Source organism: Leopardus geoffroyi, chromosome B4 (genome assembly GCF_018350155.1).
Source record: "Leopardus geoffroyi isolate Oge1 chromosome B4, O.geoffroyi_Oge1_pat1.0, whole genome shotgun sequence".
NCBI lineage: Eukaryota > Metazoa > Chordata > Mammalia > Carnivora > Felidae > Leopardus > Leopardus geoffroyi.
Window position 1 is genome coordinate 99,850,914 of NC_059341.1, and position 24,473 is coordinate 99,875,386.

Genomic DNA, 24,473 nt, shown 5'->3' on the forward strand with positions numbered 1-24,473 from the left:
GAACAGGCTTCTATTTCCGCTTCCCTCACCAACCCTCTGAATCTGTGGACTTCCGTCCTGCAGAAAAGATGAGTAGCAAATTTCATTGCAACAACAACAAAAACCCACCTCTCCTAATGGACAGCTTTTTTCTACTTTATAGGCAATACAGAAGTTGGCCATACAGAGAAGGGTCCACCTGCAGTGCCTGCCCCAATGATGACAAGTGTTTGGATAATCTCTGCAGTGAGTAAAAGGAAAACTCTACCAATAATACAATGTGTTTGAAACTATTAGAACTTTCTACAGAGCTAAGAATGCAAATGTTTGCTTTCGCCTAATAGCTGTTTTCATGGAAGTTGGCATCAGGCAGCAATCAAACCAATGGCTTACTGTCCTAGTAATGAACATATATTTAAGGTAAACTTAGGGAAGCAAAGAATAGCCTTCTTCTGTAACTCTAATCATTACCACAAAAAGTGACTAAGAAGATAGGAGCTGTAGACCCAAGGTTTGCTGAATTTCAGCAAGATCAAAACAACTGATTTGTAAACACGGAGTTGTCATCTTCAATCCCAGTACAGCAACGCTTTTTCGATCAAGCTTTCTGAGCCAGTCATCTCTCTCCCAGTTCGACCATCCTTTATTTCATTCACAGCAGTTTTGTTAAGAGAACTTAGTAAAGTGCAGCCTCTATGCGACAAACATCTCCTCAGGGTATCAACCTATCAACTGAGTATTTCCTTTCGTGTTGTTACAACACTACAAAGCATATTATTTTTTTTCCAAGTGAGGCAGTATAAAGTAGGAGTTAGAACCACACATTTTATTTTCTTTTAAGTTTATTTTTATTTTGAGAGGGAGATAGATAGCAAGCAGGGGAGGGGCAGAGAGGGAGACAGAATCCTAAGCAGGCTCTGCACTGCAAGCACAGAGCCTGACGTGGGGCTTGAACTCAGGAGCCACGAGATCATGATCTGAGTCGAAGTCAAGAGTCAGACACTTAACCAACTGAGAGCCACCCAGGCGCCCTAGAACCACGCATTTTAAAAACCACATGCCCAAGTTCAATTTCCAGTTCCACCACCGTGACCTGGGGCAACTGTCTGAACAGATTTCCTCAGCAATAGAATGTAGATGGTGGTGCCTCTTCACAGGTTTGGTGAAACAAATCAATGAAAAAAGAAAAAAATACTTCTATTTAGAACAAGAGCCTAGCATACAGTAGCACTCAATAATTACCTATTATCCACAAATACATCCTCCCAAACTCAACTCCCAAATGTTGAGTTGACTCTTGGTGTTTTCTTTATCCCCAAACTTTGAGACTTTTTATGCCCATGAACGATTCTCATGATGCTTCTTTAAAATCTGTGGTGAAAACTGAGACAATTATTTTAAATTATTTAAAGAGTAACTTAATTGTTGCCACTGGTCCACTGTCTTTCCTGCTGGATTCTAAATTCCAAACAAGTAGGAATTATGCGTAATTCACTTATACCCTAGTCTGGCTGGCAAATAAGCACTAATCTGGATGTATGTTTCCTTAAAAAAATCATTCCTTCTCTTTAAAAATCTAGATAATTAGTAACACCACCTCCACAATGACAAGAAAAGCTCCTTTTGGCTTTTTAGCTTTTCATTTTAGATGTATCTTGAAATGGCCTCTGAAACTTCAGAAAATTAAGGCTGTGGTCCAATAATGAAAAGCTCCTGGGCTCTTAAGAAAAATAAAGGGAAAACATGCTAATTTGCATGGGGGTAAGGGTTAGAGGACAGAAGCTTTCATTTAACAGGGGCGCCTGGGTGGCCCAGTTGGTTGAGCAGACCGCTCAGGTCATGATCTTGAGGTTTGTGGGTTCAGGCCCCGCGTCAGGCTCTGTGCTGACAGCGCAGAGCCTGGAGCCTGCTTCAGATTCTATGTCTCTTTCTCTCTCTGCCCCTCCCCCGCTTGCATTCTGTCTCTCAAAAAATAAACATTAAAAAAATAAAAGCTTTTAACAGATTCCATCTTTGACAAATTATGGTAAATACTGGAGGAAAAAATTCCTTTCTGGTCCTTTAGGTACTGTTGGCAGGTTCAGTAAATACCCATGGAGGCCAAATCAGCATGGTTTTTACATAATGTGCTGGGTATATCAGTGGTACACGGGATGATTTTAGTGCATGAATGTCCATTTGTCTCGATATTCAAGAGTTGAATATTTAACATTTAAAAAACGTGTATGTAGGAAAAAATATAACTAGCACAGCACATCCTTGATTTCATGGTATTAACTGCCAAAAAAGGTAGAGCAGCGGCAGCTTCCTTGTGATTCACCAAAGCCCAAGCAGGGATGCTCACAAGTACCCAGAAGTACTTGCCAGAGTCCCACAGAATTCAACAGCAGCTGGCATACAACTGGCATGGAAACGTCATCTATTTAATAAAAAAAGTATCATGAAGGCTAAAGCAGATGTAGAATTTTCTACCTAGTGCTCTGAATGTCAAAATCTGAATAAAGCTCAGTAAAAAGAGAGGAGTAATTATGACATGAGAGCCAAATCCCTATTGACAATTTAATGACATACTGGAACGGTGGAGAGCGAGGTCACTGTCTCTTTATTACTGACTGATCATAAATAGTATCATTCTTCTCAGGAAAGAACATATTTCCAGGAAAATATTTTAATACATTGCTCACACTGACTGTTCCTAATATGTAATTCTTTATTTTTAAATTCTCATGGTCTAATTTTCATTTTAATTGTATTTATTATCTGCTAGTTGTGGTATGTAAAATGATTTTCCACTTGTAGTATATAAAAAGTTTATACATAAAGTCAACTTAAAAATGTCAAATTAGTATAGTTAGTACAAAAAAATCTTAATGTTTAAAAAACACTGCAATAAAGTCAAAGCAACAGTTAATGGTTATAAATAGCAACTTGGCTTTTTAAAATAAAATTTTAAACGTACGTATTTTTTCTTTCTTCTGACTCCACAGTTAACCCACAACGAGACAAAGTCACACGTATGTATACAAATCTCTTAACTGTTCCATTAGATCGATGTGAATTATATTACTGCATTATGAGAAACAACATTTAAGAGCACATCTCATGTTTGTTTCACAGGTTACTACTCTATTGTGTATCCTGACTGGCCAGTATCTGTGCGCAACAGGAACTTATCTCTCTTTCTCATTGTTAGTCCACCAATCCTAATACTGGGTGTCATAATGACCATTTGGGTCAAGCACAGATACCCTCAGTTCTTTTGAACTAAATCCAGAAAAAAACCGCAACTCATTCATGTATGGCTTTAAAAAAATAACGGTTGTATTTATTTCTTATTTTAAAATATTTCAGGAATAAATGTTGCAATAAACCCTTCATCAAAAGAAAAAGTCTCAACTTCCTAACTCTAGAATAAACTCATTTTTACTTCCCACTTTTCTGTGAATAAGAATTGTTTTCAGGCTGCCACAGCTGTGACTTTCAGTAAGTAACTCAGCCCATGTGTGTCTCAGCTTCTAAAACTACAAAATGAATGTGCTAGATTTAGGTGATTCTAAACGACTGCACTGGCCCTCATTAGTAAAAACATTTCTACATAACTTGCTGCATGCTGCTTCCATGCTAAACATCTGGTTTTCCCCACTCTCTTGCAATTTGAGGTCTTTGGTTTCCCATTTTCCCAGACTCAAAAGAGTAATTAAGGGATTTAAGAGGCTTTTGCTTTTGCTTTTTGCTTATGGGTTGTTTAATCTTAAACATAATATAAAGATTATAAAAAGAAACCTAATGTTTACTCATTATCATTAGAGACAGCACTGCAAAATCTGTATTTATTTTCCTCAAAACCAAGTTGTGGGACATGATTATATGTAAAGACTAAACAGTGGCAGCAAATACTGGATTTGATGGATAATTACAATAGCCACATTCTAAAAAGATCGTTATATAAACAACCTAAAAAATTACACCTAATATGCTTAGGCAAAACATGCCACAACAGAAAAGGTGCATGGTATACAAGGACATACATACCACTCTGCAGCATTAAAATTAAAAACTCACACACAGAGAATACAATAATTTATATTTATAAAGAAACAGCTGTTTATATAAACACTGATTTGAAGAATGACACAAACTAGAAAAATGTGATCAGGGTATTCTTCTCACACATAAGGCTACGAACATCCTAGTATCTCAAAATCCTTTACAAAAGGAGATAGCTTAATGAGTTCTAGTTCAGGGGGTTTATTTAGTGTTACTTTTTCTTCTTCTTTTTTTCATCTGTTTCCATTTTAAGCTTAACTTCTTCAGCTGAAAGAGCTCCCAGTTTCTTATTCTTTGCTTTCTTAACCTTTTCCTTGATGGCGGCCACATCAATTTTATTTTCGGTAGAAGCTAGACAAATTAAAAACAACATATGTAATTCTTTATGCTTTACCAAATAAAACATAAAGAATATGTATTTGGTACAGTAACTTCAGAGTACTGTAATAAGTGAAAGGTCATGTTGTAAAATATAAAGCACCTGCCTAAAGGAATGTTAGACATTTAAGAGAAAAAAAATCATAAATTACTTTATAAGTACATTAATGAAGGTACACATGAAAATGGCATTATAGTTTAGCTATCTGAACAAATCACTGAATTCAACAATATTAAAACTTCATTCTTACCCCTAAATTGTACTTGAGATTGGATTATTTTTACTTACATTCTTTCCCATATTTTGAAACTTTAGAGTACTCATTAATATGCCAATTTCCAATTCTGCACACTAAAATACTTTGAAATTACATTTCAAGAAGAATATTACCACGTAGCCCTTCCAGCTTGAATAATTTTAATTAACTAATCATGAAGCTTTAGGTCAAATCTGCTTCATCTAATACCACACATAAAAACTCAAAAATAAAGTTTTCCAAATATTAGTTCAATGAATGACTAATAGTATTTCATTTAACAAGATTTTGGTAATAAAGACAATAATCTGAGCATATTTGGAGATCCTCCTAACAGAATCCAACCATCAATGCCAAAAGCCTGAACAACAAAGACAAAGGAGGAGACAAAAATGCAACTTTTCCTCACCATGTGAAGGACAGTGTTCAGAGCATAAGAGAATCACCAGCTAAAATATCATCAAACTTCCCAGCAACTTGAGGAGCAGAGACTTAAAGCCTCCACTACAGTGAAACAGCTACATTTTAAATCATCATAAACTGAGATTAAACTGGCTACTGAACAACGTCCTAAGCAGAAAACTCACAGGCTGAACAAATTGCAAATTCTAATGCTTATGACATTTTTAACTTTTATATAACCAGTGACGTACATAGAAGAATACAGTACTTTTAACGCTATTAACACTGATGTAATACAGGAAACTAAAATAGTAACGTCATGTCTGGTCTTGACCAATAGGTCATGTACAACGATGCCAGTGACTTCCCTCCCCTCACTGTGCCACTGGCTACTTTGGAAAATTACTTAGGGAAGAGTACAGGTGTTACTAGTGGGAACAAGAACACAGAAGAGGGCAGGATGGATCAAATGAAACTAGGAATGGAGAAGAGAAGACAGAACACTGTTTTCACGAACTGTCCTTTTAACAGCCCCTAAGACCTTCCGACTACTTTGATGGTGTCCTTTAGCCCAAGGTGATCAGAAATCCATCGTTACAGGAATCAAACTTTAAGCCACAGATCACATAAGAGAAGAAAAGCGTAACTTCTGATAAGCTCTTTCTGAGAGGCATGATAATAGAGCTAGGGGACCTCATTGCTTTCGTTACTTTGATCTCTACAGAGGATTCACTGCCCTGGTTTAGAGCTTTCACAATGAAGAGTCCTTCTCCAGCACAATCAGAGGTTAGGAGAGGACTGTCAATCTGGAGACTCTGAAATAGGCATCAGCTGCTAATAAATTATAAAACACTTCTGTGGTCTCCTGTCCCTAGGATTAATGATTAATGAAGCAGCAAGAGAACTGATGAAAGATGGTTATTTCTTTAGTTAACATTCAAAGAGATTCAGACAAATTCATATGGGTTTACTTCTCAAAAACAGACTTTCATATCACATCAAGAATTGGAAAACGAGCACTTACCTTCCTTCGGTTTCACAACTGGTTTTTCTTTAGGTGGAATAAAAGCTTTGTTTCTTTCCTCTTGTCTCTTACTGAGAGCTTCTGCTTGTTTAGCCTGCGTTATTAATAAAAAAAAATACATTAGAGAACACAATTTATAGTTAAGTAGGAATTTAAGTTTCTGTGAATTGTACTATCAATGTTGTGAGCTAGACAGAGTCTTACCTTTATGGCTTCCATTTTCTGTCGCTTCTTTTGACTTGCCTTCAGAAAGTATTCACCACTAGCCAATTCTTTATCAATCTGTTGAAAGCAGTATTTATAATTACATGAGAAATAAGGTAGATGAGAAATAATTTCCTAAAAAAGGCACAGTGTCCTTGAGGTAAAGACAGTGAAGTCAAAAATCTGACTAATTCATAAAGGCAGTGACATGAAAAGGAAATATACTCTAAGCTAAAGGAAATACATGCAAAAAGCACAGGGATAGGAAAGGAGGTGATGTGTTCATGGAATATACAGCAGGCTGTTTCAACACAGAAGAGGATGTGTCTACATGCTGAGAACAAAGAACTAGTAGAGAGGAAAGACTTTAAGATATAGCCAAGAGAGTGAATTATGAAGTAAGATCCCTTAGGAGACAGGTGAAGACAGAATTCAAAGAACAGGTAAAGAAAGGACTGGGTGCAGATGGGAAAAAAAAAAAAAAAAAATTACAGGTGAGAGAAAAGGAAGTTGAAGGAGTTCTCACCTGATGGTCTTAAATACTTCCATAAACTGAAATGCAGGGTCATCAGCTAGGAATGGGATGGGTGCTTCAAGAATTAAGAGGATGCACAGAACTACCAGACAACGGTGAGGACCTATCTGAGGCTGGAAATGTGAATTTATAGTGGATAGAGTCCAAAGAGAAGACTTTTTCCAGCTGTGTTCAGTAGCCACATTATGGGAAAGAAAACAAATTTTAGAACTGATTAAGTTTGAGAGTTTTGCTGGACAACTATGATAGAAGGAAAAGGCAGTATGAAGGAAACAGTGATGGCCAAGAGAGAAAAGGAAATTTGGGGAAAAAAAGGAGCCAGAAAACAGCTGCTAAAATGAGAGACATTCATAATTTAGAAAAAGGATAGATATTATCACTTAAAGACTTCAAAACTGAGCAGTCACATAGCATGTGGTCATAAGAATGGTGCTGACGCAGAGTGAGAGCATTAAGGGTTAAATCATTAAATGTGTGTATCCATGGGAAGTGCAGAGACTGGATTGGCTGCAGGGACACAAGTGACACCAACCACTCATACCATGAAGCCGCCACTCCACCCCACGCACTCAGCTCAAAATAAGCCTATTTACACTTACCTTTAGTTTCTTATACTTATACGCACCCAAACACATACACACTCACATACAGAAAGTCCACCTAAATTACTCTCCATGAAGTTTCTGACAAAACAGATTAAAATGGTCTCCCCCGTCATGTGAAGAAATTCAACATTTAATACTGACCTGACTTTCTGGCTGTGGTGGCGGGAATGGTGTATACTCTTTCTTGACAGTTTTCTTCTTTGGTTCCTTGCGTTTATTCACATTTTTGTGCTTGAACTGTGGCAAAAATCTTTCCCAACTTTGTGATCTTAATTCAGAATCTTTTGCCAACTCTCGTTTAATCATTAAGGTCTTTAGTCATGACAATATATGAACAAAGTAAGAATTTTTAATTTTATAAGCCATATATTTGTCAAACCAAGACATTATAAATACTGTTCCTATAAATAACAAAATTAAAAAGAGTAGTTCTTAATCTCCACAGTAGGAGCAAACCAATTCCATAAAAAAATAAGTAATCTAAAACTAAGCTTCAGAAAACCATTAGAAATTTAGATTAAGAAATGCAGAAACAGTTTTTAAAAAATTTTAAAAAAGCTTTATGGACAGCTGGGTGGCTCAGTCGGTTGAGTGTCCAACTTCAGCTCAGGTCATGATCTCACAGTTCGTGAGTTCGAGCCCTGCATCGGGCTCACTGCTATCAGCACAGAACCTGCTTCAGATCCTCTGTCTCCCTCTCTCTCTCTGCAACCCCCCCGACTTGCGCTTTCCCCCTCAAAAATGAATACACATTTTTTTAATTAAAAAAAAAGAAATGCAGAACTGTTAAAATAATTGAGATGAAAATGAGACTAATCTAATTCACCTTTTCAACCATTAATTCATTAAAACCCTTAAAATTCAACTTTAATAGCAGCAGGGAGAGTTAATTAGTAATGTCCCCTGAAAGCAGGAAGCTTTTGGTAGTACTTTAATTATCACAGGAAAAGAAAAAAGTAAACTTTCTCATGATCAGACAAAACCCATTTCTCCCACTCCACTGACTTCTGCACACATTGGAACATCCAAGGAAGGAAACCAGGTATCAGATACAAGACTAGCTCTATTTTTAATGTCCCAAAGTAACTCAAAATCATTCCTTCACCCCAATTTACTAGTGACTTCTTAAAATATATGTATTTTTTTATTCTTTTAAGTGCTTATTTATTTTTGAGAGAGAGAGAGAGAGAGAGAGAGAGAGAGAGAGAGAGACAGAGCACGAGCAGGGGAGGGGCAGAGACAGGGAGACACAGAATCTGAAGCAGGCTCCAGGGCCTGAGCTCTCAGCACAGAGCTCAACCCGGGGCTTGAACCCACGAACCCTGAGATCATGACCTGAGCCAAAGTTGGATGCTTAACCATGGATGCTTAGCCTGCCAGGCACCCCTAAGAGTGACTTAACTTCATCAAATTTAAGTGGACTGCTTAATAAATACCCCTCATAGTCCCTTACAACATGATTAAATTTCCAAGTACCATCACGAATCCTGTGTGCACAGGGATGTAACAGATCTCTGAGTTTATAATTTTGACTGTTAAATTAAGAAAAAAAGTTTTAATCCAATCTGAAATATTCCAGACTCTATTTAACAGAAAAAGGCAGGATACTGAAAGATCACATCTTTAAATATAGTAATAAGCCCATAATCCAAGAAAATCTGATTTTTATCATCTACAACCATTTCTATGAAGCTTATTTCCTCTGTATAAAAACTATGTCATGTGTTTGAGTATCTCCTTCAACAGTTTTCAGACTGTAGGCCAGAGACCTAAGCCTCCAAAGATGTAACAACAGGACTGGGTAGAGTTGAGTAGGCTGAACTATCTCTAATCTACCCCAAATAGTTCTGTTCATCTGTTTTGTGCATTAGGCTTCCATAGAAGATTTAATTTCAAGAAAGGTTTCTGTAGCTAAAAGAAGTCTGACAACCACTGTTATAATAATATATAGTTAACACTCACCTTAATGTTATAAATTGGATGAATATTCTTCATAGTATCTAGGACTACTTTTCGTACCTGAAATTTGCAAAGAAAAATCAATTAGTCACTTACATAGATTTTAATAAACTAAATGGAAGGGGATTAATATACTGCAACATATCCTACGGACTAGGCAACAGCTACCAAACTGAATACAGGAGGTCCTTCAACTGCTGAGTGACTTCTAGATTCTTCATAACAGTAAAACTCTCTTAGATACAATGAAGTGTTTCAACTTTACAGCTAAAATGTAACATATAGAATTAATACAGCAACATTTTGGAACTGTGTAGTTTAGGCAGAAGGCTAGATTTAGAGTCAGAAAATGTGGCCTCAAATAATGGGAAGGGAACGTCACTTAATTGTCCTGTTCCAGCTTTCTCATTTGTAATATGTAAATAATATGGAAATACAATTTTATAGCTTTGCTGTGAAAATTAAATAATATATTTAGATTTTACAAAATTATACAGTATTTAATATATTTAAGTTCCTATTGCCACATGAGAAAAGGGCAGATAATTGATGAGAAAGGTGTTCAACAGAATTGCTAATAAAGGTCCTGGAAAGGGAACAATACTTCACAGCAGACAGCAAACGGAGTTAACAGAAATGTGTATCTGCTCCACAGATTTTCTCATAACATTCAATTTGATAAGTTAAAAAAAAAAAAGTTCATCAATACATTAAATAAACATTACACTAAAATTCAAATAAAACAAAATATATTTTAAAGGAAAAGAAGTTTATTTAGAATCTGACCTCTACTGGCTTATATAGGTTACTGCAAATAACAATTATCACTGTTCAATTCTCCAATCATTTGAGCACATGTAATTACGTATCTCCCATATGTGCTATAGACTAAAATCTTAAATACCCATTTAAAACTTGTAGTGGAAAGAGTGATGATGTGCAGACCTTCTAATTCAGAAACGGATACCTCTTTAGTTGCCGAAGATTGGCCGTAATATGTTAGGATCTAAGAGTGATGATTGCCTCAAATAACATGAAGCACAAAGTATTTATTTACTAATGGTAAATCAAAGGACATTCTAAAAAAGAATAACAATTGTAAAACAATATATTATCCAATGAAGTATTATAACCAAATTACTTAATTTGTTCTCTGCTGAAAATTAACTAAAGATAGTAAATGGTTCTCACCTCTTTTAAGCCACTAAAAGGTCCAATGGCTGAAACTGTGTTTCCCTGAACCATAATGTAACAGTTTGTTAAGAGTTCCAAAGCCTGTTATCAAAAGAACAGTAAGTTGAAGTTCAGTACACTGGAAAACTAATGACAGAAGAAGACACTTAAGTTTTCCACTGATAAAAAATACCTTCAATGTAGATCCTTTGGGACCAATGAGACGTTGTCTTCTTTTTACAAATCTTTCTTTATTTCTTACTAAAGAACCTATTTTAATGATGTCACATGCAACATCATCCTGAAGAATTCGTACTGCCTTTGGGAAAATAAAGAAAATACTCCATCAATATTCTTTACAAATAAATTCATTTTCAAGGCCCAGGCTAATGAACTCTAAGCCGAAAAATGAAAACTCTAAGAGGGAGGCATGCAGTGTTACATGTTGTCTCTGATGTTGATGCAAACAAAACAAAGGTTTTGGAATTCTAAATTTACCTGTTCAAATGAAACGCTCCTTGCTAAAAGTTTTATTAGGTCTCTGGCCCTAATGATGATATACGGATCAAAAGTCTTCTTTGTTGTACAGACAGTCATGCTGCCCTCGATCAGGTCCAGGGTTGCATTAATGTGCTGCAACAAGGAAAGAGCAAATACACAATTGTCTAAAAATCAATTCGATCTTAGATAACCAGAGAGCCTATCCTAATCAAACTATTAATTACTATACATTAAGCTCTCTCAAATTCTATCAACTCCCTCTGTTGGGGAGTTGATATAAATAATTAATACTTGATTACTTTCATATTTCAAAATGTTAGTGACTCTGGCACCTGAAACCATTTATACTTACTTGGCTTTAGAATTCTTTGTCCTTATTGGAATAAAGACTATTTCTAGTCTAAAAAATATGTATCAAGGCAAATGAAGACCCAAGGTAAAAATGTAAAGCTACATATAGCTCCCCTATCTTGGACCCAGCTCTGATCGGTAGATCTGCTCCTTAGGGTGAGAATGGACTTTCTCTTTCAATCTTTTTTTCTAGCTGGTTTGTACTGGCTAAATACAAACTAAAAACAAATCCTCACACACTGAGAAGGAAGCAATCATTGGAACGCTATGCATGAATATATGTGTTCATCTTAATATGAACAGCCAGAATTTGACAAAGCAAATTAAAATGCTATTTCTGACTGAGAGCATCCTCTGAAGAGTATTTCAACATAGTGAGTGATGAACAATTCAACATAAGGTCAGGTCTCTGAGTTTACGAGAGTTCAATCTCAGATGCAGACCACTGTAAAATGCTTGCTGTTTCCTGAAGCACCCCAATACTTAATGGGCACAAACAACTCCAGAACAGTCACATGGTTGAGAACTACATCATATGTCCCAACCTGGTGTGTGCACATGTGCCCACACACACACACGTAAGTGAGCCAAAAGCTGTACAAAATGGTATTTACCCTTACCCACATGTGATACATTCTTTTTCTTTTTAAAGGCTCGTTATATCCACTAAATGGACTTGTTGCTCCACTAACAGATTTCAATCCGGTTTGAAAAACAAAAGCAAATACACTGCTCGAGGGGCATGGCAGTGGCAACAACTAGGGGAAAGCTGGCCACATCCTCGTCTTGCATTTAAAATGAAAATTAAGGGGCGCCTGGGTGGCTCAGTCGGTTGAGCATCCGACTTCGGCTCAGGTCACGATCTCACTGTCCGTGAGTTCGAGCCCCGCGTCGGGCTCTGTGCTGACTACTCAGAGCCTGGAGCCTGTTTCGGATTCTCTGTCTCCCTCTCTCTCTGACCCTCCCCCATTCATGCTCTCTGTCTCAAAAATAAATAAACATTAAAAAAAATTTTTTTTAAATAAAAAAATAAAATGAAAACTAAGCAATCATCCAGGAACATGCCTCAACTCTAACTATACAGAAACATGGCAACTAATCACAGTACAGAACAGGCATCCTGCACCTGGAGGTCACAGGTGACTTTCAGACAGTCCAGGAGATCCCTAAAATTTTAAAGGTATGTGACTATTTCAAGGTAATGCATTACAAAATTAAAAACAAATGGATTATAAAAATAAAGCTTCTATCCAGGCTGTTTAAAATATCAAAGGAACTAAATTAACCAGTTATGCTACTACTTTATAAAAAAGTCCATCGGCATCCATACTTGTTTGAAAGTAAAGGTATAAGGGCAAAATCTCACAGAAATGTATAAAATGTGCATACATGTTCACTCAAGGCTTTCTGTACCAATGGCCAGCACTCTTTCAAGTAAGCCTCTCTGTATTTTGGGAACAAAGTTGCAAAACTGCTCTCCTCCAAGAGTCCTCTGGGATTGTCCTCTTTGGAAAAAGCTGGTTCTTTCCAACCATCAGGAACAGTGAGCAGTTCCGATTCATCTAAAGAGGGGAAGAAACGTACACATAAAATTTTACCCTTCTTTTGGACACTTTTTGAACACTTACATGCACACATTTACATGCTTCCAATTATTCTCCTTGTAGTTCCTGTCCCCATGCTTTTTAGATTATTCAATAAAGAACATGCCTCTGTCATTATCACCAACACACTGTATTAAAATTATGTGTAAATACTTCAGCCTCATAAGACAAAGGTCCTTAAGGGCAGGGACCCTCTTTGGATCCACGGTAATTAGCATATGCCTGACAGACACTGGGGTCCTCAAGAAACTTCTATTGCACTACACTATCTTAGAGTTGAAGATTCAAATACAACTCTGTTTACAACACTATTTTCAATATAAATAATCTTTCAGACTTTCCTGAACTGGAGCCTGCATATGTGCGTGTATATGCATATGTTTGTGTTTGTGCACATGTAAAACTTAAAAGCTGATATTCCAGGGTATACTCTCAGGTACTAATCACTAGTAAAGAGTTTTAGGCTTCCCAAAGGGGTTTCATATGCCTATTTCTGTACATCTTTCATGACAACTGTCATTTTATAAAAGACATTCAGTCCGAAAATATTAGTGACTTGCCTAAGGGGACGCAAAGGTGATACAGTCTAGGTCTCCTATCAATAAAACAAAATGCCTCCTAAACGCCATAAATGATCTCCCACATCATTTATTAAAACTCCTGGTCCTGGATTTTAGCAATCTCTTAAATCTAACAGCTATGCTTTAATTTAGTACTACTCGAAATTATGAACCACAGGCCTGCAGCATCAGCATAAACTAGGGGTTTGTCAAAAATGCAATTCTTGGGGCCCCTGGGTTGCTCAGTTGGTTAAGCCTCCGACCCACATCATGGTCTCATGGTTCCGAGTTAGAGGCCCACATCGGGCTCTCTGTTATTAGCATGGAGCCTGCTTCAGATCCTCTGTCCTCCTCTCTCTGCCCCTCCTCCGCTGGTTCTCTCTCTGTCTCTCTCAAAATAAATAAATAAACTTTAAAAAATGTCCAGTTCTTGGGCTCCAGCTCAGACCTAACAATTCTGAATCTCTGGGATGAAGCCCAAGAATCTGTGTTTTAATAATCTCATAGGAGATTCTTATGCACACTAAGTCTGAGAAAAGGGCCTACGTAGTTCATGTTCTCCACCACACATAAACTTGCTTCGTTTCTAATACTCGTATCTACTTTGCTATTTCTGGTTCAAATCACAGAGAATTAGTCTTCATATATTATTCACTTCCCAATATCCTAAACAACAACAACAACAACAACAACAACAAAAAACAAAACCTCAAATTCTACAACTGTGATTGCTTAAAATGTATTATCTTCCCAAGTCCCTACCCGGTATAAACATTTCGACAGATACAGATTAAACAAAAAACAAGTTAAACAGCTACAAATTAAAGAAACAAAAAACTGGCAAAAGAAATATACAGGAGTTTCACAATAGAGGGGGTGTAAATAGCCCCAAAACGTACAAAGATGTGTAATAAGGAAAGTTCAAATTAAAACCCCAGGCAGACACCATTTCATACTTACCAAAATGACAAAAATTTGAAATTCAGATAATATCATGTGTTAGTGTGGGATGTAGAGCAGTGACAACTCTCATCCACTGCTAGTGGGAGCGTAAACTAGCTCCCTTTGAGAAAGATTTAGTATTACCTCCACATATCCTAACCTTCACGGATTCCAATTCCATGTACATAATCTGGAGAAACTCTTCAACATGCAAATTAGGCAAGACATAAAAGATGTTTATAAGAGCACTGCTTATAATAGCAAACAATGTGAACAATCCAAATGTCCACCAAAGGTAGACCGAAAATACAGATATGTGTATGTTCACAGAAGGAAATGTCAACAGCAAATGAAAAGAATAAACTACAGCTACCAGTATCTTCTTGACTGAATAAGAAAAACAAAGTTAAGCCTAAGAACAATGTGAACAATGTCTACAGCCCTCTTGCATTCATATAAAATTCAAAAACTGACAAAACCAAACCATTTTGTGCATAGTTGGAAAGATTACAAAGAGAACAGAAACTGCTAACACGATTCAGAATGGTCACTTCACGTCCTGTGAGGGCAAAGAATATGATCTGAGAGGTGATGCTAGAGGGGTTTGGATTATGGTGATGCTGCTTCTGCATAATGGTTCTTTGTCCAGAACGTGTAGGTTTTATTCTTCAAGCTGTACACATACAGTACTCCGTGTACGTTGCATAATTAAAAACAGCAACAAAACTTTAATACCTCCCTAATGCCTACAGAATGGCAGTCCAAGGTTTTGAACACTTAAAACAAGATTGGTTGCTCAGGTCTTGAGCTACTTCTCTATCCCCTCTTCCTGTCCTTCATACTGAAGAAAATGTATGAAAACAGACTACAAAGCAAGACAGCAATTTAAAAGTAAGGCGGTCTAAAGTCTGTGAAGACACAGTGCGAGCTGTGTCGTCTAATATTTTAGCCATCTGACCAAGAGAAATAATGATAAATGTTCCAAAATTTCTTCACTAACAAGCAAACTAGGGTTAAGAACACGCCAGATACCTCCTGCTCCGTATCTCTATGTCTGTTTCACTCCTTCATTATCAGCTGCTTCATTATCAGCCACTTGTACATCAGACGCTTCCTTTATCGGCATTCAATAACGTACATAAGGCCCTCCTATACCTACTTCATTCCACCCCTCATTTTGTCAACTTGCAGCCCCCGCCTTAAAGCAAGTATAAGGTCTCGCAGCGCCCTCCACAATTTCTTAATCCTCCTCATTTTACAGAAAACAAACTCTGTAATATCTTCACTTTGAAAGGCCTCTAGCAAAAGCGGTCAGAAACACGTGGCTGGCACCATACCCTAGTCGGTCCCGCAGGCCTGGCCAACATCGCCAGTCGTCAGCAATGATAGGTACTCAACTTCACAAAGCAGACTCAAGGTAGCGTTACACGTCCCTAGACAGCCAAAGAAAACAGTCGCAACTCAATATCCAAATATCAGGCTTCGGTTCTCCCTCAACCTCACCTCGGTTCTCCGGCTTCGGCTTCTTGTTACGAAATTCACTTTTCCCCTCCGCGTTGGCTTGCCCGCTAGAGGAGGAGGACGCCATCTTCAAATTGCTTCCGGTGTTACCGGAAGTGGAACTGTTTTTAAATCCTACCGGATTTTTGTCTTGAAAATGTTTACAAAATGAGTTCCGCAGAGCTCAGACGAGGAGATCTGCGCAATCTCCGTGCGTACGTACGCTAGAGCGCGCGTATTTGTGCAAACTACAAGCTCTTCTCCTGCGTGGCCAATGGAAAGCCGGAGATTTATTTTCCGGGATGCACTGCAACCACGGCGTTTGGTTGCATGCTGGGAATTGTAGTTCAGCACTATGGGCAAGTTGGAGGCCTTCTTACCCAGATTGTTCTTTCTAACCCCACTGTCTAATTTAGGTTCCCGGACTCCAGGATTTGGCCACAGAGTGCAACTGGTCTGTTCCTGATGTCATTCACTCATTTATCCGATAAATATCTTTACGATCCGCAAATAAGTAGTAGGCGTTGGGAAGAGATCCAAATACGAAAATACATGGTCCTTGACAGCCGGGAGTGGCGGTTAATAGCTACCATTTATTGTGAGACTACTTTGGGTCAGGCACTTTATTTGCATTTCCAATTATTTACTTATTTTTATATGTTTCTTTTTGAGAGAGAGAGAGAGCGAGAGTGTGCACCAGTGGGGGAAAGGGCTGAGAGAGGGGGAGACACAGAATCCAAAGCAGGCTCCAGGATCTGAGCTGTCAGCACAGAGCCCAAGGGCAGGGCTTGTACCCACGAACCATGAGATCATGACCTGAGCTGAAGTCAGATGCTTAAACTGAGCCATCCAGGCACCCCTGCATTTCTAATTCTTAAAACAGCATTAAAACAAACACAACTCTCTCAGATTGATAATTTTTTGTAAAATAAGTTTTAAAAGTCTTTGTTTCTGATCGGTATTTTCTGGGGTCTTGGTATTTCTCTTTCTAAGCCAGAGGGATAGTAATTAAGTGACACTTATGAAGTATTTCACCTAGCCTAAGATCTCCAAAATGACTACCTCAGCACTGTATATGGCTGACTTCAAGATGTGAGGTTCATCACTACTACAGTTTTTTACATTTCTAAAAATCTAAAACTTCTTAGACATGCTAAAGATGAAACTTATTTTAATGACTGATCTTATTGCTTGTCATTTCTAAAACTGTCTGTAGGACGAATAGGGAAAGACTTTGATAGGTTGAATTTCTTGCATTAGTGAAACTCGGAACATTTATTTGAAATTCACCCATTGTGTGTCTTTCATAAAAATCTAGATTGTTGTATATAAGGTACATATATAAAACAGAGTGTTAATAAGGGACAGAAGGTCCCAAGACACGTGATTTTTTTTTTTTTTTAACGTTTATTTATTTTTGAAACAGAGAGAGACAGAGCATGAACGGGGGAGGGTCAGAGAGAGAGGGAGACACAGAATCTGAAACAGGCTCCAGGCTCTGAGTGGTCAGCACAGAGCCTGACGCGGGGCTCAAACTCACGGACCGCGAGATCATGACCTGAGCCGAAGTCGGACGCTCAACCGACTGAGCCACCCAGGCGCCCCACATGATTTTGTTAAAAAAATTTTTTTCTGTGGGTCTTATAAGTGGAAGGCCAGGATTTCATCCCTATATTCTTACAATTTACTCAAAAAGCAATGAAAAATCCTGGGGCACCTGACGGGCTCAGTCAGTAGACCGTGGGACTCTTGATCTTGGTGTTGTGAGTTCAAGTCCCATGATGGGTGGAGAGATTACTTAAAAATAAAATATTTTTTAAAAAAGCAATGACAAATCCCAAATAACAATAGGCAAAAGTTATAAAGTAAGAAGCAATTCTTCCCGTGTTCCTAGGAACCCTGTGAAGCAGATTTTTATTACTGTTATTTTAAGGAACTCAGTCACTAATCAGTGGTGAGTTAGAAATTAAGTCCAGGCAGTCTGACCATTAGCATCTCCAGAAAAGTTACTAAAAGGATTAGCTGTTACAAATGTGTTGGAAGGGAAACAGGGTTTTCAGCCTCATAGCTTTTGAATTTGAGTGGCATTAGCTATTCTCTGGATCTCCAGCCTGCTGGCCCACCCTGTAGCCTATGGACTTGTAGTAGAATAAATCCAAATAGCTGATAAGGATATGATGCTCAACCCCACTACTGTCCAAAAAGCATATAAATGTAACAGTGAAATATCACTTCTCACCCACTAGATTGGCAAAAAAGAAACAATAACACACACACACACACACACACACACACACACACACAATGAAATAAATAATAAATATATATATTAAATGATAATCTGCGAAAGAGTATTTTACACTGCTGGTGAAAATGCAAACTGTCACTGCCTTTTTGCAAAGCAATCTATCTATAAAATATACACATATTCTTCCACAGTAATTCCACTCGTGGGACACTGTCAACTAGAAGTAAAGCACCATTCCATTAGGATGTATGTATACCTGTGTTGATTACTGGCTTGTATAGAAGTAATGCAGTGAGAGGGACAATGGGGCTACACTGAAGAATTTGTTGCCCACTGGCTACATAACCTTGGTTAAGCTTCTTACCCACCCCTGTTCAGTTTCCTATAACAGGAAAAATAACCTTAACTCAGTGACTTTATACATGTAAAAGGCTAAGAAAGAATGCTTCACATGTGGCACATACTCAGTAAGTGTTAGCCATTATTTATTTATAGTGACAAAAAAGTAAAAGCATCCTGACAATTAAGTAGAGATGTAGTTAAATAAATTGATGTTACTTTGATAGTGGTAAAATATTATGCAACCATTCATAAGAATTAATTAAATCTAATGAAGAGATTACCTAGAGATATTGAGTAATAAAAGCCAGAAACAGTATAATGTAAATAAAATTATTATATATTATAATTACATATGATTTATATAATTATCCAATTTTTATAAAGCAAACCATTCATTCAATAAATATTGAGCCTCTATAATGCTTTAGCTTCTGTTCTAAATACTTGGTTTTATGTGCTAGGTATAATAATAATATGCACATGTGTACATATATATGAATATGTTTGTGTGTGATTGTATAATGAAAAAGGATTTGGAAGGCTATACATTAAGGTTTTAAGGCTGGCTACCTTAGGGATGAAGGTAGTTAAAAAAGAAAAAGGAAGTAGGCAGAAAGACTAAACAAAATAGGTAAAAATTAATAGTCTTTAGAAAAATAATGTCAGCAAAAGTAAAGGATTCTGCATGAAAACTTAGAGAACCTGGGAATCTAGGAGAGAGACCAAATTTGAGAAACATATTCGGCCAGTCCGGGAATGTTTGCTGTGCATGTTTCATATGTCATGGTGTTGGAATGAAATATCCTTGCAGGATATCAACCTCTTCCTGCAAGGCCCTGTTTAGCATATCTGTAGATATGGAGATATGATGTATGGCTTTGGTTGCCACCCAGCTTGAGTAAGCACTTAACCAACCTCTGTTTCTTCAGTTGTAAAATGAGAATGTTGTTATATTACTGGTTTTTTCTCTCTCTTTCTCTTTTTTTTTTTTTTTAAGCAGGCTTCACACCCAGCATGGAGCCCAATGTGGGGCTTGAACTCAAGACCCTGAGATCAAGACCTGAGCTGAGATCAAGAGCTGGACTCTGAACTAACTGAGCCACCCAGGGGCCCCTAGATTACTGTTTCTTAAACTTTAGCCAACCTCAGAATCACGTGGAAGGATGATCCTATTCCCCCAGTTTATAGTTCAGTAGGTCTGGGGTAGGACCCAAGACAACAAAGGATTATCCGGCCCCAACATGTCAATAGTGCCAAGGTTGAGAAACCTGGGTCTGCAGACATTCTTGATTTCTGTGATTCTACTTCAAAGGGTTAGTAAGGGCTTTACTTCTAACCAGGCATGCAATTAAAGCAAAGTTATTTCTCACATTTTACCTACCTAGAGTAGAACTTGCCTGCTATCAAAAGCCAAAGTCTCCAGCTGGCTGTTCATTATTATGCTGGGCTCCTCAGTGGGCAATCCTGCTCCATTTCCCTCAACTCTGTCCCTGTCATTCTGGAATTCTGTTGTCTCATTACTCAAACAAACAATGATACTGATACATACAGTGGATGCTTGAGGTCTAAAGACACTCATTACTGCTTGAATATTAGTCTCTCTGGGCCCCAGGCCCACAGAACATTAATATTTCATTGGGCCTCTGCTACTATTTCCAAGGCAATCTCCCCTCTTTCTCTTCTTGATTGTTCTTATTGATAAGCAACAGCTTTGATTTAATTTTCAGTTATAATATTCTTCTCCCTAAAGGAAAGCTGGAACACATTTCATAATATGAGGTTCCACCATAGCAACAGAAGGCTTTTTAATGCACGCATGAATATTCAAGATTTAATCAGTGGCACGTGAAATGTATTGATACTGCTGAGGATTATTATTTTATGCAAATAGAACAAACAAAATACAGTCTTTTATTTGTTTACAGGACACCGAGGGAATATGTGAACTTTTCTAGGAAGCGGATTTCTAATCATTTGTTAAATCTATATGCCTCTCCCATCCTTCAGATGGTGGTAACCACAGATGGCCCCCAATGAAAGGAACTTTTTAGAAGACGTATTTCAAGCACTTAATGGGTTTATCTTTAAACAAGTCTTTTCTTGATGTTAACAAGATGGTGACATGGCTTCTCCACTATTTCAAAATCTCAAATTAAAGAAGTCAAGCTATCTGATACACTTAGAGACATGGAAATTCAGAGTTTAACACTGCACTTTTGCTTTTGATCATCTATCAGTGATTTTAATATCTTTCGGTTTACCAGTCCCTTTACTAATGTGATGAAATCAATGGACCCTTTCCCCAGAAAAGCACATATATTTGGGTACCCACATCATTTTACCGAAAGTTTGATGGGATGTTCATATATCTGTCACACTCTTTCATAATACCCCTAGAGGGTCAAGATATCAGGTTAGGGACCCTTGCCTTAAAGCAATAGGGGAGGAGTGTCTCAGAAGCTTGGATCTGATCTTATGAGCACTCAAGTCCCCCGCTCTTAGAGTTCTTCAGGGGAGGTTGAATTAGAGTTTTAGTATGTTTTAGTACTTGCATGTAAATATACTTTTCAAGATTCCTTTCACTGCAAGTCATAGAAATTCAAACTAACATGTGAAAAAGAGGATTTATTGTCCTACATACCTAGAAACTGGACCTAGTACCTTAACAATGTCATAGTGACATTCATGCTCTTTATCATGATCTCAAGATCTCTCCCCCCCACCCCGCTCATTCTGTGTGTGTGTGTGTGTGTGTGTGTGTGTATGTGTGTGTGTGTCCTTCCATCTTTTGGCTCTGCTTTTTCTGTGCTGTCTTTATTCTGAAGCAAAGATATCTGTCAGCAGCTCAGAATGAAACCTCAACAGAAGAAGAATTTCTTTTTCCCCAAGAATTCCATCCAAAGTCCCACGAAGATTCTCAGTGAGCAGTTCTGGATCACATGCTAGAGCCAGAGGTGGGTCACACCCACATAAACCATGTGGGCCTGGAATGGGAAGGAATGAGTTCTAAGGAGTAGTTGAGAGCTGTGCCACAAGAAGGGGAATGGATGTTGGCTGGAGGGGCAAAAACACACAATGTGTACTACAGTAAGTAGAGCGAATTATACAGGGGATTAATGGATTTTCAGGTTTTATCCATCACCATCTCTCATTCCCATGCCGCCATTCCATTAAAAGAAGCCACATACTTAAAGAATTACTTAGATCCAGTCTCAAGATAGACGGAGGAATTATGTACTAACATTTTATTTAGTGTATGTACGAGTAATAACTCTCTATATTTGCTGTGAGGATTCTAAAATGCATTGACTGGTCTGTTAGGTTGATTTATACTTCTCTAGGCACATGTGGTGATACTGAAACAGTGATCTGCTGTAATTGTGTTGACTTGGCATAATCCCTTCTTATAATATTATTCTCTCATGTAGCATATATCCCTACAGGAAATGGCTATATTTTTTCTTTTAATTTTGAAAAGAATAAAAAAGGAAACTGCAAGGAACAATGCAACCATCATCCAAGACCCCCCTGCCTAAATTTAATTAGTGTTAACATTTTAGAATTTTGGCCCCAGATTTACATAAATATTTGTATAATAAAATCTCATCCATATGCAAAATGAAGTCACTCCAGAGTCTTGTTTCTCTCTTTTCTTTTCTAGAAACAATAACTAGCTGTTTTGGTTTGTAAGAACCATATCAGACTTACTAAAATGCAGATAGACTAATATAACAAATCCTTTTTTTTTAAGTTTATTTATTTATTTTGAGAGAGAGTGTGGGGGAGGGGCAGAGAGAGAGGAAGGGAGAGAGAGAATCCCAAGCTGAGTTGAGAGCGAGCTGAGAGCATGGAGCCCGGCGCGGGGCTCAATCCCATGAACCACTCAAATCATGACCTGAGCCAAAATCCAGAGTCAGATGCTTAACCCACTGGGCCACCCAGGCGCTCCTACTACAAACACTTTTGTAGTCATAATTAAATTTAAGACATAAAATACTGCCAGTTAAAGCCCCTATGTACACCTCCCTAACCCCATCCCTCCCGTCTTCCACCAGAGGTGATCACTTATGCCAAGACAGGTGTCTATCACTTCCATGAAGATTTTTGTTTATATGGCTACTCCACACACATAATCTCTAAGCAAGATAAAGTGGGCTTTAAATAAATGTTTTACATATGACATATGTACACATTATACATTAATAAAGTGGTATATAATTACATTAATTATATAAGTATTTTTTATTAGTTATATACATACAAGGTATATATTAAATGTATACAAATGTATATACATATGTATGCTGTATGTACTCCTACAACTTGCTTTTTAATGGGATGGTTTGTTTTGAGGTTTATTCGTATTGAATCTATGTGATTCTAGTTCATTCATCCATGGTATATAACTTGAATTAGTATGTAAAAGACATGGGAGCTTCTGTCTAGGTTTATCTCTCTCTCTCTCTCTGATAGCTTGCCCGAGAAGGTGACAAGTTGCCTTGTCTTGAGCAGCCCTATGGAGAGATCCAAAAGGCAAGGAACTGAAGCCACCTGCCGCCAGCCTCATGAGGGAGCTGGGAAGCACATCCTCCTGCCTGATCAAGCTTTCAGATGACCAGAGCGTGCCTGACTCCTTGACTGTAGCCTCCTGAGAGACACTGAACCAGCAGCACCAGCTAAGTTCCTGACCCTCAGAAACTTCATAAATGTTTGTTGTTGAAAGCTGTTAACTTCAGGGGTAATTTTTATATAAACATAACTGGAACAATATTGAGGCAAGCACAAGTGTTCACCAAATATATATATATATATATATATATATATATATATATATATATATATATATATATATATATATTTATTTATCAGATTTCAATAGGGATGTGGATGCGAAACTTCTTCTTGGGAGGAATAGTTTTCCTTGATTCTTGCCACTAGAGGGCAAAATGTTCATAGATGATGGCTTGAATAAAGAATTGAAAGGCTTTTGCTTTTTCCATGGAACTGCAGATGTCCAAGATGGAAAAACCCTTAGAGATGATCTGGTCCAGCTCCGTTAATTTACAGATGAGGATTCTAATGCCCAGAGATATTAACCAACTGGTGCAAGGTCACACAGATTAGGTCTGAATGTACAAACTCAGCTGCGTTTAATAACATGCAGACCTAGTAACTATTAATCAACTCTGTTGTTTCTTAAAATCACTAGGTATAGAATAAAGAGAGAAGGCTTTTAAAAGTCCTATTTCAACTAACATATTAGTATTCCTAAGATCCAAAAACCTGTGATAGAGGCATCTGGATGGCTCAGTAGGTTGAGTGCTTGACTATTGATTTCAGTTCAAGTCATGATCTTGCGGTTTGTGTGACTGAGCCCCACACTAGGATCCACACTGAGCATGGAGCCTGCTTAAGATTCACTTTCTCTCTCTCTCTCTCTCTCTCTCTCTCTCTCTCTCTCCCACACACACACACTCTTTCACTCTTTCTTAAGAAAAAATAAAGACTTGTGATAATAACCATTCCTACTTACTGGATGCCTATTATAAGCCACTACTCACACATTATGTGCTATGTCTTTTAATCTAATCTGCACAACAGAACTTTGAAACTTATACTCATCAGTGCAGAAGCGCCTGTATAGCTAAAAGGAAACAAAACAGATTTGAATATGATACAGGTTAAATCTCATTACAATGATTTTGGCGGGGGGGGGGCAAGTCATAGTGTTTGATTATAGCAGAAGTTTGTTGCTTCTGGAAATCAGTTAGTATGTTAAGACACTTAAGTGGTTGTCACATAGCATTGGAAAATAAAAGATGATTTCTAAAAAAATATTTATTTATTTTGAGAGAGAAAGAG

At 37.6% G+C, this 24,473-nt stretch overlaps 2 protein-coding genes across 5 annotated transcripts in view; one reads left to right on the forward strand and one right to left on the reverse strand.

Moving 5' to 3' along the window:
- The window catches only part of GLIPR1 (GLI pathogenesis related 1), a 32,592-nt gene extending 26,448 nt beyond the window's left edge, over positions 1-6,144 (forward strand). For all 3 annotated transcript variants that reach the window (XM_045466956.1, XM_045466959.1, XM_045466958.1), the window contains 3 exons: positions 143-225; positions 2,967-2,993; positions 3,097-6,144. In XM_045466956.1, the coding sequence (XP_045322912.1) occupies positions 143-225; positions 2,967-2,993; positions 3,097-3,242 (256 nt within the window). In that variant the 3' untranslated portion in view covers positions 3,243-6,144. The remainder of the gene's footprint in view (positions 1-142; positions 226-2,966; positions 2,994-3,096) is intronic.
- KRR1 (KRR1 small subunit processome component homolog) overlaps positions 2,565-24,473 on the reverse strand; it is a 113,726-nt gene continuing 91,817 nt past the window's right edge. The window contains exons 1-10 of one of the 2 annotated variants that reach the window (XM_045466954.1): positions 16,025-16,259; positions 12,805-12,977; positions 11,062-11,196; positions 10,757-10,882; positions 10,582-10,665; positions 9,394-9,450; positions 7,573-7,743; positions 6,292-6,369; positions 6,088-6,181; positions 2,565-4,377 (exon numbers count right to left, since the gene is read on the reverse strand). In XM_045466954.1, coding sequence (XP_045322910.1) covers positions 4,238-4,377; positions 6,088-6,181; positions 6,292-6,369; positions 7,573-7,743; positions 9,394-9,450; positions 10,582-10,665; positions 10,757-10,882; positions 11,062-11,196; positions 12,805-12,977; positions 16,025-16,109 — 1,143 coding nt within the window. In that variant the 5' untranslated portion in view covers positions 16,110-16,259 and the 3' untranslated portion in view covers positions 2,565-4,237. Of the gene's footprint in view, positions 4,378-6,087; positions 6,182-6,291; positions 6,370-7,572; positions 7,744-9,393; positions 9,451-10,581; positions 10,666-10,756; positions 10,883-11,061; positions 11,197-12,804; positions 12,978-16,024; positions 16,260-24,473 lie in introns of those variants that run through there. The other variant, XM_045466955.1, reaches the window with a different exon arrangement.